The following is a 15,902-nucleotide window of genomic DNA, read 5'->3' as shown; positions in this document are numbered from 1 at the left end:
TGACTGGTTGGCCACTCCTGCTTTAGTTGAATGCAATTTCAGTAGATCCCATGTGTTGACGTTTACCTGTTGTCATTTCATTCATTGTAAATGTTTTGGGCTTTTTAATAGTGGAATGATGTTACTAAGCAATCATCAGTCCAGTCTTATTATTACTAATTAGTATTACTAATTTAAAGTGGAAGGTGTGCTTTAATTAGTATATATTCTAATTGTGTCTAATATTCGACAGATCGGTCCTGACTGGCCTCTTCCCACCTACCTCGGGCACAGTCTACATCAAGGGAATGGACATCCGCCATGACATGGACATCATCCGGAGGACACTGGGAGTTTGCCCACAGCACAATGTCCTGTTTGACATGTAAGGCTTGTTTTCTGGCATCTAAAAGTCACTGCAGAATTTCTTGGATTTTTTTTTTGTGTGATTACGTATGAAATTACTTATGCACTCTCTGTCTTTCTTTCGTCCCTTTTCCTCAGACTAACAGTGGAGGAGCATGTGTGGTTTTATGGGTGTCTGAAGGGTTTATCGGAAGCAGAGGTGAAAGCTGAGCTGGACACTCTGCTGGAAGATGTCGGCCTGTTGCACAAACGGCATGAACAGACCAAAAACCTCTCTGGTAAACTTTCTACTTCTGTAAAAAAAAATGACCTTTTTTATCTTACTTTTGTCAGATTGTATAATGACTGCTTGTGTTTTATGGAGGGTGTGTCATCTTTAAATAAAAAAATCTGTTACAAATTAAAACTCCCTCTGTCCCTCTTGTCTGTCAGGTGGCATGCAGAGGAAGCTGTCCGTGGCGATCGCGTTTGTCGGAGGTTCAAAAGTGGTTGTTCTGGATGAGCCCACAGCAGGGGTTGATCCTTACTCCCGCAGAGGGATCTGGGATTTGCTGCTCAAATATAGAAAAGGTGAAGGACAGCAGCTTGAGATCTCACTGTTTTTTAAATGAGGGTCAACATTTTAAAAGGCCATAACCCCAAAAGGTCAGAAAGGCATGTCAGCCTGAACATCCAAACCAACAAAGTTTTTTTGGAGTTACTGCCTTAAGACCATTTTTTTGTCTTAAAGGTCCCCTATTATGCAAAATGCAGTTTTTGCTGTCTTTTATCCATAAATGTCCCCGGTGTATAAGGAGACTTACAAAGTGACAGAAAATACAACCCTCTCTCTTTTCCTGCTTACACACATCGCTAAAAACGGGGGTACAAACGAGCTGATCCAGATTTGCTTCGGTTATGACGTCATAACTTGAATAAATAAGTAAAGTTGTTATATAATACATCTAATGTCACTGTTCTAGTGGTAAACACTGACAAATATAGCATAATAGCAGCCCTTTTACTTCAATTACAACATTACTTTATCACACAAGAGTCATTATTTGTTATACCGGTAGTTATTTTTAAACTAAATATACAGTAAATTACATTTAAAACAAGAGAAGGTGAAGTAATAGTCAATGTGTCCTTGCCCTCTGTGTCCCCCTCAGACCGGACCATCATCCTCTCCACTCACTACATGGATGAGGCAGAGCTGCTTGGTGATCGGATCGCCATCATCTCTCAGGGGAAGCTGTGCTGCTATGGTTCACCACTCTTCCTGAAATCCCGCCTTGGATCTGGCTACTACCTCACTGTGGTAAAGAGGGAAGGACTGGACACCAGCACTCCCAGCAGTACCAGTATCTGCACCAGTACCAGCAACAGCAACAGCACCAGCAAGTTGCCTCCTCTCAAGGTCCGTTTTTTTCGCTCTCTCTAAACTGTAATTATCCAAGAATTACGTGTTTGAGCTTTTATTAAAAAAAAAGAAATTGGTAAAATAGTTTGCGCTTTAAGAAAATATGGTGTGCTTAATTGCTTTGAAAGAAGTGCATTATGATTATAAAAATGTCATATTACTGTCTTTGTGACTGAAGTGTCCTCTGTACATTTTAAGAAGTCCTCTTTCTGTTTTAGGACAGTGAATCATCCATGAGTGAAGACACCGGCCTGGGAAGTGAGGACAGCAGCTCATGTGAGTCTCTCACTCCCGTTTGACCTTTTCAATTTTTGTTTTAAAGCTTTCAATTTCAACAACCAGCAGTTAGGGGTTTATGATTGAAGATATTACTCACAGTATTATCTCTCCCTTTATCGTCGTGTTCACGGGCAGACCTGGCGGCGTTGCTCTCCCTGGCACAGCAACACGTCCCTGGTGCGAGGCTGTCGGAGGAGTCAGGGCGCGAGGCGGTGCTCAACCTGCCGCAGACTGCTGCCAAGGACAGCAGCCTGGCCGTCTTCCTGTCCGAACTGGACCAAAGGATGACCGAGCTGGGCATCAGCAGCTACGGACTGTCAGACAGCACTCTGGAGGAGGTGAGGCTTTTACATCGGTTTTGATTGATACATAAATATGCTATTTGATCCACTTGCCATTTGACACACTGTTCATTTCATAATAATATGAGATAGCTGTAAATGTGCATAATTAACAATACACAATGTATCATAGCTACTTCAGATGACTGATACTCAAGGGTTTCTTCTGCCCTCAAATGTGTAACTGAAAAACAATAATAAAACTGTGACAAAAAGCAAGGACCACAAAAGGGACAGTTCAGACCAGAGTCACATTGAGAAAAAAACGCTTTGAAACTCTGCTTATCGAGGCGCCTACCACTCTGCTCTTGGTAAGTGACTGGCTTTAGAGCGTGTGTGTGTGTATATGTGTGTGTCAGAATCACACATTTGAACTCTTGAACTCAACCAAGATTCCCTTTGCCATTGTGCAAATGGCAATAGCAAAGCATTTGTTGTCCCCCCTGTGTGATCTGCAGGAGCTCAGCCAGGTGTAATCAGTAGTGTTGGTTATTTGTGGAGCAGCCCTGGTCTTAATTGGTTTAACATTAGCATCAGATTAGCGCTGATAGCAAAGTCTGATGAGACTGATTTACTCAGTCTGAATAACCACGCACTAACCTCTGCAAAGCTGATGGAGCTTTTCTTTACTGCCATCTGCTGTACACAGCTTCAGCTGTCAGGGCCTGAAGATCATGTTTAGGGCTTTTATTCAATGAACTCTATCTTTTCCAACCAGTGACAAGAAAAATAGTAGCAATTTAAACATTTACAAATTGAAATGAAATGTATAATTTAGAGCCTTATTTAGTTTTTGTAATCTTATGCAAAATTCTTGGGCTGAAACAGAGGAGATGTGTCAATTGAGAAATAGATTTACCCTCTTGTCGCTTTCACTTACCTCAACTAAAATATTCCACATGGAGGAATGATCTTGTTGTGTTTATTTTGCCCATTCTGTTCATTTCCAGATCTTTTTACGAGTGGCTGAGGAAACCGGAGTGGATGCTGAACCAGGGCTGCAGGCTGAGTCTCCCGACGGGCAGCAGCCGTCAGCCGGGCAAAGAGTGGAGAGACAAGATGCTGAAGAACCAGAGACAGGTCTGCACAAACACTTCCAGGCACAGATTTTTGTACATACCACACATTGTTTCCATGTACAGTCAGTCTGCTGTTCCGTCTCCAACTTTCATTGTTTGTTTCCATAATTGCTGCCAGGAAGGAAAAGGCTTCGTAAGCAAGGTACCTTCAGATCATCCTGTACTAAAAAACACCATCAGATAGTAAACGAGAGACTTCTCCCCTCAGATTAAATACACAGTATTATCTTCACTCTTAACCTTTAACTGTGAAAGTTCACAAATAAGAGGCTTGCTTGTTTTCAATAGCTTTACATTAAAATTCCACATTCGTTGTTGTCATGTTATGTTTCAAATGAAGACATTTTCTGTGGCTGTGATCCAACAAAAGTCTCCATGTTATCACAGGAGGACATCACTGACAGGACTCTACCTGTGTTTTTTCCTGCTTACAGAACCTCAAGAGACGGACCTGCTGAGTGGGGATGGCCGAGGTGGCATCCCGCTGACAGGCTGGTGGCTGACCTGGCAGCAGCTCAGGGCTCTCTTCATTAAACGCTGGCTTTACGCTCGAAGGAGCCGCAGGGGCTTCTTTGCTCAGGTGATGACAAATATCAGCAACAGCTGTTGGAGAGCGAGATTCAAAGGCCATCCATCACCACAGAGCTTATTGTTTCCATAATGAAAATGAGCGCTGTCTCTTCTCCGTCAGATAGTTGACTAATCATATAGTTTTGGCTTCGTTGTTGCTAACCTGGACCATATCTCCTTTTTTTCGAGTGACTAAAGGGGGAAAATCATTTTTACTCCAGTGTTGAGCATGCTGCAATGTAATTTTCTCCGTCAGTGTATATCTACGTCAAGTGTTTATTTGTGCTCGGACTCAGACTTTTACAATATGTTTATGACAACATATTGCAAATAACCCTACAGAGAAATAATCTGGTATGTTTACTTTTGTGTTGACATAAGTCATGCTTGTCTGGTTCTGAAATCGGTTGCAACTCTGGCTGAATACTGGACCCATTTCAGAAATTGTTTTGCCCATTAGTCACCTACACAGAGGAACGTGGGAAAATAGGATTTAGGTCAAGAAATACCAAAGTCAACCCTTAAGTCAGTTACTCATTAGACTGTTGTTATATGGCCTTTACTCATTCTCTGTGTAACATGGTGTGGCAGCCGGGTGTGGTTAGAGCGCCGGCTGCTGGGGTGAGGGGAGTGGCTCGGCCGGAGACCAGACAGCTGATCGGAACCACACCCGGCTGCCACACATGGTCTTTGGTTAGGGTTGGGGAAGTTGTTCAGCTGATGGATGACTTGTGCTTCAGGTTGTCCTGCCGGCTGTGTTTGTGCTGATCGCTCTGCTCTTCAGCCTCATCGTTCCTCCGTTTGGGAAGTATCCCTCTCTGCAGCTGGAGCCCTGGATGTACGGAGAACAGTTCACATTCTTCAGGTAGGCCTCCACCCAAACATTCACTCGGACCGTTGTTAGTAAAGTCAAGATTTGTAACTCCTTGCCTCTGGTTAAATATTTACAGCAATGATGCACCTGGGAATCCAGCCATGGAGAACCTGCTGGAAGCTCTGTTGGACCAGCCAGGTTTTGGTACCAAATGCATGGAGAAAGAGGACAACAGCACGTAAGAGACAACCCCTGATAAGACAGTATACAATTTGTGTAAGCAGCATCAAAAGGAACAGTAATGAAGTTAGTAGGACACATGGTTCTGAGAATCAGGATTTTGAAGACAGTTGTAAGAACACACTTGAAAAAACTCAGTACTCAAATCACACATCTTTACTCCCTTTTCTACCTACAGGATTGATGGGTGTGAAAACAAGCAGGGGGGGCTGTTCATGCGACCACAGGTGTCTTATTCTACCTGGCAGATGTTCAGCAGAGGCAACTGGAGCAGAAACCTACCGTCTCCTGATTGTCAGTGTAGCACAGAGGACGTCCGGAGGATGCTCCCTGACTGCCCGCAGGGTGCCGGTGGTCTACCGCCTCCACAGGTCAGTGTGCTATCGGGAATGACGTTAACACCAGGGATTGCAGACGCAAAACATCACCAATACAAATGTTAAAATTAAAAAACATTGATCTACGGTAATTTTAAATGGAGCCTCAGCCCAGGTCAAAATGTGATATAACAGTTAACAGGGAAATAAACATACAGTCTATGTAAATGAATCTTAATGTGTGTCTGTTTTTTGCTCCTGAGATCTTTTTTACTTGTTTTCTTTTAGATAAAGAGGCTGACTGGAGATGTCCTCCAAAATCTGACTAGTTATGACATCTCTGATTACCTTGTTAAAACCTACTCTCAGATCCTCAAGAAAAGGTACTAAATAAACATTTAAAAATGCATTACAGTTAAAAATATTCTTTACAAATTAGCTGTTGTTCTTCTGTGTCATTTGCAGCATAAAAACCAAGAAGTGGGTAAATGAATTCAGGTAAGCTCCTGATTGAAAACATCCTTTTGGATGTGGAACATTCTGTACTTAATAGGACTGCCAAGAAACAAACCGTTATACTACTCTGTGTTGCAGATACGGAGGTTTCTCCCTGGGGGGCAGCGCCACTCAGACGTTATCTCCGGTGCATCATGTCCAAGACTCCATCATGGCCATCAGGACTCAATATCCAGTTCCGCAGGTATAAATAAAATTCAGGGACGTTTGACCGATCCTGCTGCTTCCCTGAATGTTTCTGACGTTCTTTAATTCCACACAGAACAGTTCACTGGATCATCTGCTAAACAGACTGCCAGATTTTCTGGGAGGATTGAACAGTCAGAGCAATGTGAAGGTAAATGTGTTTCTGTGTGTCTGTTTTCTCTTTATTTTCTGCCGTCTGTATTTACAGGAAGTATCTAACATAAAACACGTTGACATTTTTATTTTATTCTTCCTGTTTTAAGGTGTGGTACAATAACAAGGGATGGCATTCAATGGTGTCATTCGTCAACGTGATGAACAATGGCCTGCTGAGAGCAAGTCTGGTCCCCGGTCCAGAGAGGAGAAAACATGGCATCACTGCATACAACCACCCACTCAACCTCACTAAGGAACAACTCACAGAAATGGCTATGTGAGTTCAAAGCTGTGGAGTTTTTGAGTTGAGGTGGATGGATTTGGTTTCTGGAGCTTGTTGTATTACCTCTATTTGTCTCAATAGATAAATTCATCTTGGTCACGGCCCTAAAGATGGATTAGTGTGTAAAGGAAGATTTGACAAAAAAAAATGCAACCTTTAATCCAAAATGAGTTGAAACCAATAGCTGTGTTGAAGTGAAAATATTTACACAACATGCATACAGTATTGCTCTACAACAAAATTATGCTTTAGTAATTCCTGCGCAGTAAGGTAAAGCGTACATAAAAACTTTTTGAAGGTCCAAAACCAATCAACAAATTTAACAAAAACCTCCTGAACAATTGTTTTCTTAATAAAATCAGAAGTTAAACGGGAAGTGGATCATTTAGTTGTATAATTGTTGGTCACACTATTTATATATTGTCTATGTTAATGAGTGTTGTTCTGTACCTGACTTGTGTTTTTCCCCTCTCTAATCTGTCAGGATGACCACATCAGTGGATGTACTGGTTTCCATCTGCGTGATCTTTGCCATGTCCTTTGTGCCAGCCAGCTTCGTCCTTTTCCTGATTGAAGAGCGAGTCAGCAAAGCCAAACACCTTCAGTTTGTCAGCGGAGTCAAACCAATCCTTTACTGGCTGGCCAACTTCACCTGGGACATGGTCAGTACTCAAGAAGAGGAGACATTTTCCTTACTCAATCAGCCAGTATTCCAGTGCTCAGATTTCACAGATAAAAAAATCTCTAACTTATTTTAAGACCGACATCTAAATCTCAACCTTTTACAAAGGCAGCAGAAAGTTCCGGCTAAATGAAACATCACGTTGCCCCCACCAATGCAGATGCTGGCATTTTCTTAAGTTAAGGGTCTGCATTATGGGGTCTTAACATTGACCTAGTTAGTAAAGCTGGTATAAAAACTCAAATTTCTTCAATAATCTGCATTAGATTTATTTCAGTTGACAATAGTATTCACTGAAAGAAAGAAAGACTTTTCTAAAATCTTGTGTTGTCTTCTTTCAGTTGAACTACACCGTCCCAGCCACCATGGTGGTGCTGATCTTCATCTGCTTCCAACAGCAGTCGTACGTCTCAGAGACCAACCTTCCTGCTCTCATCCTGCTCCTCCTGCTCTACGGGTACGATCAGGCTCAGGCTTCACTCACTGCTTTTCTCACTGTTCTTCTAAAACCACCCATCACAAGTGTGTCACAATGTATATATCTTATTGTCTCGTTCACCAAACATCATTATTACCCAATCTTTTTGCTCCTAACACAACTTAAAAGGCAAATGTATTGCAGTGACCTAATTATCCGTTTTAGGTGGTCCATCACCCCTCTGATGTACCCAGCATCCTTTCTGTTCTCCGTGCCCAGCACAGCCTACGTGGTCCTGACCTCCATCAACCTCTTCATCGGAATCAACGGCAGCATCGCCACCTTTGTCCTGGAGCTGTTTGTTGACGAGGTAATAACAGAGAAGAATATTGATTTATTAAATAATTACCTTTCTTTTCTTCTGGAGGTGGTACAAATATTCATAAGTCGAAGATTTTCAAACATTAAGAAGGTAAGGAGGTAAAAACATACACAATAGCAGAGCCCACCCCCCCCCCTCTCATTTACTGCTGTGCGATGTCTTCCTGTCTCTCCTCTCATTCATTCTGGTTTAGTTCAACAATTTGCTGGTAGTGTTATGGTTTATTTTTTCAACATGGCAAATGCAGTTTTCGTTGACAAATAAAACAACATGGGTGCTCTCCCTGTCTTTTCTTTCTAGCATCTGAACGAGGTGAACAGGATCCTGAAGAAGGTGTTTCTTATCTTCCCTCATTTCTGCCTGGGACGAGGACTCATTGACATGGCCAAAAACCAGGCCATGGCCGACGCCTTCCAGAGACTGGGTAATTAAATATCCTTCTGAAATCAGTCTCAAACTCTTCACAGTATTTCAAAGCTGAATATGATTTTCCTGAGGGATCGTAAAGGTCTCAGCTTTTGATACTTGATTGCTGTGATGATTGTGTACAGCACTTTGAATAGATAACAAGATATGGTAACTTATTTTTGTGTTGTTATTTCATGCATACTTCAACACGTGAACTCCCTATTAAACTGCAGCAAACACAAAGCATGTATTATATTTCAATATATGTGTATGTGATTGGGTGTGCTGCTCCAGGTACGAAGCAGACTCTGGACCCTCTTCAGTGGGACTTTGTAGGGAAGAACCTGTTTGCGATGGCAGTTGAGGGTGTTATCTTCTTCATCTTCACCATACTGCTGCAGTACAAGTTCTTCATTCAGTTCAGGTAAGTTTGTAACAACTATTTCAATATTATTAATCAAATACAGACAGCAGTTGAGGTTGGAATCATGCTGCAGCATCTGTACCAAAGTGATTGTGAAGATGCAAAATTCTGAAAGCAGATTAAATAAATAAATGTTCGGAAGACCAAGGACTTTCATTTATTAGAAACATGAGAAAGCATTGTTACACCACTCCACAGTAATACATGTTAAAGTTTGATCTTGTATCTCTACATGCAGGCCGTGGTGGACCGAGCCTGAGGTACCTCCTCTTGGTCCGGAGGATGAAGACGTGGCCAGGGAGAGAGAGAGGGTGATAAGTGGCAAAGCCCAGTCAGACATCCTCACCATGAAAGACCTGAGCAAGGTAAAGCCTACAATCAGCCCACATTGACATATTTCCTGCTGCTGCGTTATGAATTCCAGCTTGATCATAAAACAAAAAACCTTTTGTTTCACAGGTTTATAAAGCAGGCAAGATGCCAGCAGTCGATCGCCTCTGCCTCGGGATTCCTCGTGGAGAGGTGAGAGGAGAAAGAAGCATCTGTGTATTTCAGCAAGGTTTTGACTACATTTCTAATTACTGAATAGTTAATGAAAAATACTCAAAAGGACTAATCTTCAGAAGGAAATAGTTCCAGATGCTGAGTTCGGTGACACAGTCGGTGTCTGAATTATTGCATTACAGAAACATACTAAGGGACATTTTAATGCAATTAATTACACATAAATATAGAGAATAAAATAGAATGGAAAAGCTATAGCAGTAATAAATCATTTGAAAAAATGTGTGTCATCCAGTGTTTTGGCCTGCTGGGGGTGAACGGAGCAGGAAAGACCTCCACCTTTCGCATGCTGACCGGAGACACAACCGTCACCTACGGAGAGGCTTTCCTGGATCACCACAGGTACAAACCCTCGGATTTTCAAGTGCTTTGTTTGACTAAGTGAGTCATTTATGAAATCACATTTCACTTGGAGTCTTTACTCTCTCTTGACAAAAACCTTTAAAACCCTTGTTGTCTTGATTATCTAGCATCTTATTCCTGAGTGTTACGTGTCAAAGAGATATTGTAGAAGAGATATCGAAATGCTGCCTCAGTGGTGAAATAAAGAATAAATGAAATCATTCAAAGTATAGGTATTGGTGTAGCTGTTGACTGTGTCTGTGGTTCTCAGTGTGATAACAGAGATGGAGCGAGTGCACCAGCTGATGGGTTACTGTCCGCAGTTTGACGCCATAAGCGACCTGCTGACGGGTCGGGAACACCTGGAGCTGTACGCCCGCCTGCGGGGAGTGTCAGAGGAGTCTGTCGCCAAGGTAACACGTAGGAGCAGCTCACAGGAAAACTTAAATCAACACAATGAGTCATGTGATTTCTGAATTTGTCAGACACAGTTAAAGAATTATTGTGACCAGTATATTAAGCTTCACTGTGGAGGACTCTTTAGTAATGTACCTGTTCTGCTGTCCTGGAGGTGGCGCAGTGGGGCGTGAAGAAGCTGGGACTGACCCAGTACTCTGAGCGGGAGGCGGGAGGATACAGCGGAGGCAACAAGAGAAAACTCTCTACTGCCATCTCCCTCATCGGGGCTCCGCCTGTTATATTCCTGGTGAGAGACTATTCACCAAACAGCTGAAGAGCAACCGCTAATCTCTCCTCCAATGATGAAAGTTATCACCACTTGTTCAATTGTAGATTACTTGGATTGTCATAGGGAAAAATCGAGATAGATTATGTGGTGAGTCAGTAACTTAATTTTTGGTGCCACTACAGGTATTACTGTTTTTAATTCATTCTTATCCTTTTTTTCTTCTTATTAGGATGAGCCCACCACTGGCATGGACCCAAAAGCCAAAAGGTTTCTGTGGAACTGCATCCTCAGTGTCACCAAAGAGGGGAGGGCTGTAGTCCTCACCTCACACAGGTAGGAGGAGATGTACACTAAATGATAACCGCATAACCTAAATACCTTGCAGGCTCACTTACAGCTCCCTGTTTCTGACATAGAGCACTGAGAAACAGAAATTAATTCTCTACTTCTTCATCACTTCTGTAATTCTTTCCTAATAATGTGTTTAATGTATGTATCTTGTATGTGTCAGTATGGAGGAATGTGAGGCTCTCTGCACCAGAATGGCCATCATGGTGAACGGCAGATTCCAGTGTCTTGGATCTGTACAACACTTGAAGAACAGGTAAATACACTTTATTCTATGCAACGTCGATAATACAAGTTCAACTCAAAACACTATTTATCAATCAATCAATGAATGTTGGAGATTTGTGCTGTTTCAAGCCTCACATCCCCAGAGCGCCTAATTAAACCTCTCGTCTGTATCAGTTTTTAGAGGCACTGAATGAAAGTGTGCTTCCTTTTAAATGTTACCACGTAGGCGAGGAAATCTCTGTTTATATTGCATGTTTCATAGATACCAGTCAAAAGTGCTTCACTGTCAAGGAAATAAAAAGCAAATGAGAATCATTTAGAATCAAATGATAAACCAGATAAAATATACAAGAGGAAAACATGCATAAGACACAACTTAAAACTAAATGTATTACTATCTAGATCTACTGTACATACCCTTGTGAGTTGAACTTTCTCTATATTTTGTGTTGCTCTGTATTCTTGTTTATAAAGTTTCTCTGAATCAAATTCTGTTAAACTGTATTCATTTATTATATCCATTAAATGTCGGTATCTTCCAGGTTTGGTGATGGCTACACCATTGTTCTCCGTCTGCTGGACAATAAATACGACCCGGACTCCTGCCCCATCAGCAGCTACATGCAGAGCTCTTTTCCCAGCATCGAGCTGAAGGAGCGCCACCAGAGTGTGCTGCAGTTCCAGCTGCCCTCACACGCCTGCTGCCTGGCTCGAGTCTTCGAGGTGCTGGCCAACAACCATGAGGAGTTGGGCATCATCGACTTCTCTGTTTCACAGACCACTCTGGACCAGGTGAGAGCAACTCAAAACTCTGCATCTCGGGATGTAATGATGCTGAACCGGGATTTTTCTTTAGATTGAATTAAACTAACCTTTCAATTTTAAATATCAAATATAATCTTACTATACAACTCTTATTCTTATCTGAATTACCTATATTATCACTCACTTTCATTCTTTAACTTTATTAGTATGGTAATCTGAAACTAATTTAAATCACTCAAATAATTAAACAATGTGTCACTAAACCTGATTTGTTTTTATAGGTGTTTGTCAACTTTGCCAAAGAGCAGAAGGATGACGACATCCTCTCAGATGTTGTCATCAGCAACAGTACAGTACAGACCAAACAGACCACTCTACACAGGGTTAACCCTCCCACCATCCAACCACTGCCGCCATTCACTCCCCCTCAGCCGAGCAAGAGCCCGCAGCAGCCCGCAAAATCGTCTGGCAGTAAACACAACGAGGGTAAATCAAAAAAGCCCAAATCTGGCAAGATCAAATCTAAAGAAGGCAAAGCTAATGGGGAGAAAAGCAGCAACATGGCAATGACAAAAATACCTCAGAAAGAGGAAAAGGCTCAGAGGACGAGCCGGAGGGCCAGCGGCGGATCAGACAGCAGTGCTGGTGGAGTTCAGGGAGAAACTAGTAAATCAAGCAAAGCAGAGAGCTCCAGTAAAAATCCTTCTGCACTCTTTATAGTCGACGGCAACACACAGGACAGCTCACTGTGAACTGGACTGCTGCAACACAAGAGGTTTTTATCACTTGCTGTACGTTCATCTGAATGTCTTTCAAAGCAACAAGGCACAGGGTTAGACGTTGAAAGAATTGACTTTGAAAGTTACTGCAGGGGTAAATGTTTCTCCCCTGAAAAAAAAAGTTGAGTAATTAAAAAAAAATGGCTTTGGTGCCTTGTTCACCTTGTTAACATATCTGTAGCTTTTATACCCTTTTTTGGGTTCCTAAATCTTACACTGTATCAATGTCATCAATCCAAAGTTATAGAAAATATTATGCAAGGCTCAACATAAAAACAAGGGGTGGCGTTCCTCAGGGCTCAATCATTAGACCTCTCACAATCTCATCTTTACTTTGCAAAAGCACTTTAAAACAAAAGAGAATGCTGCAAATGCTCAAACAATACCTGAAGTACATTTGTTACATGAAATTGTTAAGATGAATTTATGTATCAAAGCATTTAAGGGGTTGTTTCATAACAATATTCAGTATATCTGTATAGAATTGTTACTTTAGGTTCATTGTGAAATACCTCTTAAATACTAAATGATGAACTTGACAAGTGTTTTTTTTTTTATCAAAAATGTATTTAGTCTTTTATCTTTCAAAAATATTCTGGGTTTTTTTTTTTGGTGGGGGGGTGCGGTTTTGAAACCGAGGGTATTTCATATGACCTTATTTAATCAGTAAGGCATGTTTGCAACAATCCAAATTAATCATATTTCAAATCAAATAAATCTGAGATCTATAATACAAACAACTAAAAATAGGGTTCAGTCAGACCCACAAACACCAAACATAACAAGATTACCTTTAATAAAGCTGGGTTTCCCTTTATTATTTTTTAGTTTCTTTCCTTAAACTGTATTTCTCTTTTTTCTATCAATTCTATCTTTCTACCATTCTGTCACAGCAGCTGACTGAATGTCCAAAGCAGGTTCTTACTGCACTGTTACATATTCAAAAGATTGTTACAGAAGTTACTAAAGGCATGAAACAAATATAACTCTTACAAGATAATATGTGTAAAAAGGTTAATGTATTGAGAAGACTGAAATTGTGCAGAAACATAAAGATGGAGTAAAATGGTTGTGTCATTTTGGAATGAACGTCTTCACTACTGAATGTAATGTTAATGTATTATGCTTGAAAAGTTCTACTTGAACATTAATTTATCTGTGCATCTACTATAAGATGTGCATTATATACTGGAGATATGCTAGTATAGGAAAGGAGAAACGGGTATATGTCTGTCGTGAATGTCTTGTCCTGAAGGAAAATAAAACTATATGGTTTCCTGTATACTTTTTAAACATGCTGTGCTGTATCTTTTGTGTCCAATTGGTTGTTTTCGGTGAATCACTGCTGTGCTGTGGAAGTCAGGAAGTTTATCTTCGTCATGGTGATTCTTAGCATCGGTGTTGATGCAGATAAAAGTGGAGGCAGGATCCTCTGTCTGTTTAGACAATATCCACCCACTGATGCTACTGCTTCCCTGTTCAGACAAAAGAGAAACCAAATGTAATGGACTGTTTTCCTCACACTGAATATGCAAATATTGCAACGCTTATATTCCAGTAGTAATTACACCATTATAGGGGCCTAAAATTAGTGTGATATGCCTTTTAGGATACATTGCTAATAAATAAATAAATACATAAATAAAGGTTCTCATAATTTTAAAAAAATTGAAAATGTTTTCGCTTCTGTTTTAGCTATTTAATATGTTTACAGTCTTAAATTGATGATATTTAATTTGACTTTTAAATCAAATATGAACAATGCCGTAGTTTAAATGTAGGCCTAATAATGTACTACTGTATTCCCCTTTTGTACAATAACTACAGTAAACAACAACATTCTCTAAACCACCACACGTACATGATGGCCAAGTCCCCTCCCTCTGGGACGCTCGTTTCTTTCAAGTGTTGTTCTCTAACAGCCACCAAGAGATGGTCTGCTGGCACTTCATCCCCTCCTCTCCTCTTCCTCTTCAGTTTCTGTGTTACCGTCTGCAGCAGAGTGTCCAGGCTGGACAAGGAGATGTCAGCAAGACGAAAATCTGGAGATCTCTGAGCAGAGAGAGAGAGGAAAGTCAGTCAGACCTCTAGGGTGAGGATGTTTTGTTCAGAAAGAGAAAATATATTCTTTTTTTCCTGTCCTGTTTTAAGTTGTTGGTTTTTTTTCTATCCGTCTGATATTTGTGGATGAAGTGCCTAGACTTTTTACATCAGTACCAATACTCCATTGTAAATATTGTGACACTTTCCTGTAATTTCCTCTCATTCACAGTCTACTATAAACTGTGGCAGTTCCATTAAAGGTAAACCGTTTTTTCAGTTTTTATTTAAATTTTCTTTAAAAAACTGATTTTTTTGGGCATATGATTTTTTAGATACTTTTTTATGTGTTCCTTGTCGACTTGTTTGTTGTTGTTGTTGTTGTTTTTTATGAGTAATGATGTATAAATGATGTTTTTATAGGGATTACTCTGAAAAGTATTTCATTCTCTCTTCATCTCCTGCCCTGCTAAATATTTTGTTTTCTTATTGTATGTATTTTCTTTATTGTTGTGTATTCAGCTGGTTTAGCAGTTTACTCACACTTTTAGAGACCTGGGGGTTCTCCATCCAGGTCCTGCAGTCTGCTTCTTCTCCTGTAACCAACCCGTCGCCTCTGCAGTCTTTTGTTGTGAAGTATGGAGAGATGCTTCTTGTTTGATCAGACAATCTGATGGGAGGCAGAGGAGTGTGGGAAATTTTCTGACATTCACAAAACTCAGCAGCGGCTTTAGATTGAGTCACAGGTGGCAGCACAGAACAATAATTTAGTGATTGTTCAATATCGATGTCCAAATGTAATCCCAGGAAAGAATCAAGTGTTTGTTCCACAGAGTCATCTTTGCTGCTGGTTTCTGTGTCTTTTTGATTCATGCAGCTGTTGTGTTTTGCTTTCTTCTCTTCCTCTTTCTTTTCTTCTTCCTCTTCGTCATGTTCCTCCACATTCTCCTTTGCTGCAGCCAGAACAGGCATCAGGTCGACACAAAGCTTCATTTTACTCCCTGAAGTCTCACAAGTAGTAGCCTTGGCTGAGATAGAGTTTGAGGCAACTTTAATCTTCTCCTTTGATTTCACGGTTCTCATCTTGGGCATTGATATCTTCACTTTACCTACGATCATCGGAAAAGTGTCTGGTTCATGTTTTTCTAGTTTTACCGTCCTTGTCTTTTTCTCTCTCTTCATTCCAACACTTGTATAAAAACACTTTTGAAAATCTTTAAATGTGTGGTTCAAACATCTCTTACAGATGCTTTTTAAATATAAAAAGAAATGTCCTTTGCTGTGTGTTGTGTCTCTCAGACATATC

General features: G+C 40.8%; 2 protein-coding genes across 3 annotated transcripts in view; one reads left to right on the top strand and one right to left on the bottom strand.

The window, feature by feature from the left end:
* Positions 1–13,852, top strand: part of abca7 (ATP-binding cassette, sub-family A (ABC1), member 7) — a 26,535-nt gene extending 12,683 nt beyond the window's left edge. Inside the window, exons 21-51 of one of the 2 annotated variants that reach the window (XM_063892292.1) lie at positions 233–364; positions 484–623; positions 778–915; positions 1,497–1,744; positions 1,966–2,023; positions 2,162–2,364; positions 3,318–3,447; positions 3,565–3,588; positions 3,881–4,026; positions 4,757–4,881; positions 4,967–5,068; positions 5,249–5,441; positions 5,676–5,770; positions 5,853–5,885; positions 5,982–6,087; positions 6,166–6,240; positions 6,353–6,522; positions 7,013–7,190; positions 7,552–7,667; positions 7,854–7,998; positions 8,311–8,434; positions 8,713–8,842; positions 9,081–9,207; positions 9,302–9,364; positions 9,642–9,748; positions 10,020–10,161; positions 10,320–10,454; positions 10,666–10,769; positions 10,948–11,040; positions 11,555–11,804; positions 12,059–13,852. In XM_063892292.1, the coding sequence (XP_063748362.1) occupies positions 233–364; positions 484–623; positions 778–915; positions 1,497–1,744; positions 1,966–2,023; positions 2,162–2,364; positions 3,318–3,447; positions 3,565–3,588; positions 3,881–4,026; positions 4,757–4,881; positions 4,967–5,068; positions 5,249–5,441; positions 5,676–5,770; positions 5,853–5,885; positions 5,982–6,087; positions 6,166–6,240; positions 6,353–6,522; positions 7,013–7,190; positions 7,552–7,667; positions 7,854–7,998; positions 8,311–8,434; positions 8,713–8,842; positions 9,081–9,207; positions 9,302–9,364; positions 9,642–9,748; positions 10,020–10,161; positions 10,320–10,454; positions 10,666–10,769; positions 10,948–11,040; positions 11,555–11,804; positions 12,059–12,529 (4,303 nt within the window). In that variant the 3' untranslated portion in view covers positions 12,530–13,852. The remainder of the gene's footprint in view (positions 1–232; positions 365–483; positions 624–777; positions 916–1,496; positions 1,745–1,965; positions 2,024–2,161; positions 2,365–3,317; positions 3,448–3,564; positions 3,589–3,880; positions 4,027–4,756; positions 4,882–4,966; positions 5,069–5,248; positions 5,442–5,675; positions 5,771–5,852; positions 5,886–5,981; positions 6,088–6,165; positions 6,241–6,352; positions 6,523–7,012; positions 7,191–7,551; positions 7,668–7,853; positions 7,999–8,310; positions 8,435–8,712; positions 8,843–9,080; positions 9,208–9,301; positions 9,365–9,641; positions 9,749–10,019; positions 10,162–10,319; positions 10,455–10,665; positions 10,770–10,947; positions 11,041–11,554; positions 11,805–12,058) is intronic. The other variant, XM_063892293.1, reaches the window with a different exon arrangement.
* Positions 13,044–15,902, bottom strand: LOC134870211 (uncharacterized). The gene is made up of 3 exons (XM_063892295.1): positions 15,140–15,902; positions 14,418–14,608; positions 13,044–14,031 (listed from the first exon to the last, which is right to left on the bottom strand). Exons 1-3 carry the CDS (start codon positions 15,776–15,778, stop codon positions 13,896–13,898), a joined length of 966 nt encoding a protein of 321 aa, XP_063748365.1. The 5' UTR covers positions 15,779–15,902; the 3' UTR covers positions 13,044–13,895.

The sequence above is a fragment of the Eleginops maclovinus genome, chromosome 9 (assembly GCF_036324505.1).
Source record: "Eleginops maclovinus isolate JMC-PN-2008 ecotype Puerto Natales chromosome 9, JC_Emac_rtc_rv5, whole genome shotgun sequence".
NCBI classification, from domain to species: domain Eukaryota; kingdom Metazoa; phylum Chordata; class Actinopteri; order Perciformes; family Eleginopidae; genus Eleginops; species Eleginops maclovinus.
This window is presented reverse-complemented; position numbering and strand designations above follow the sequence as displayed.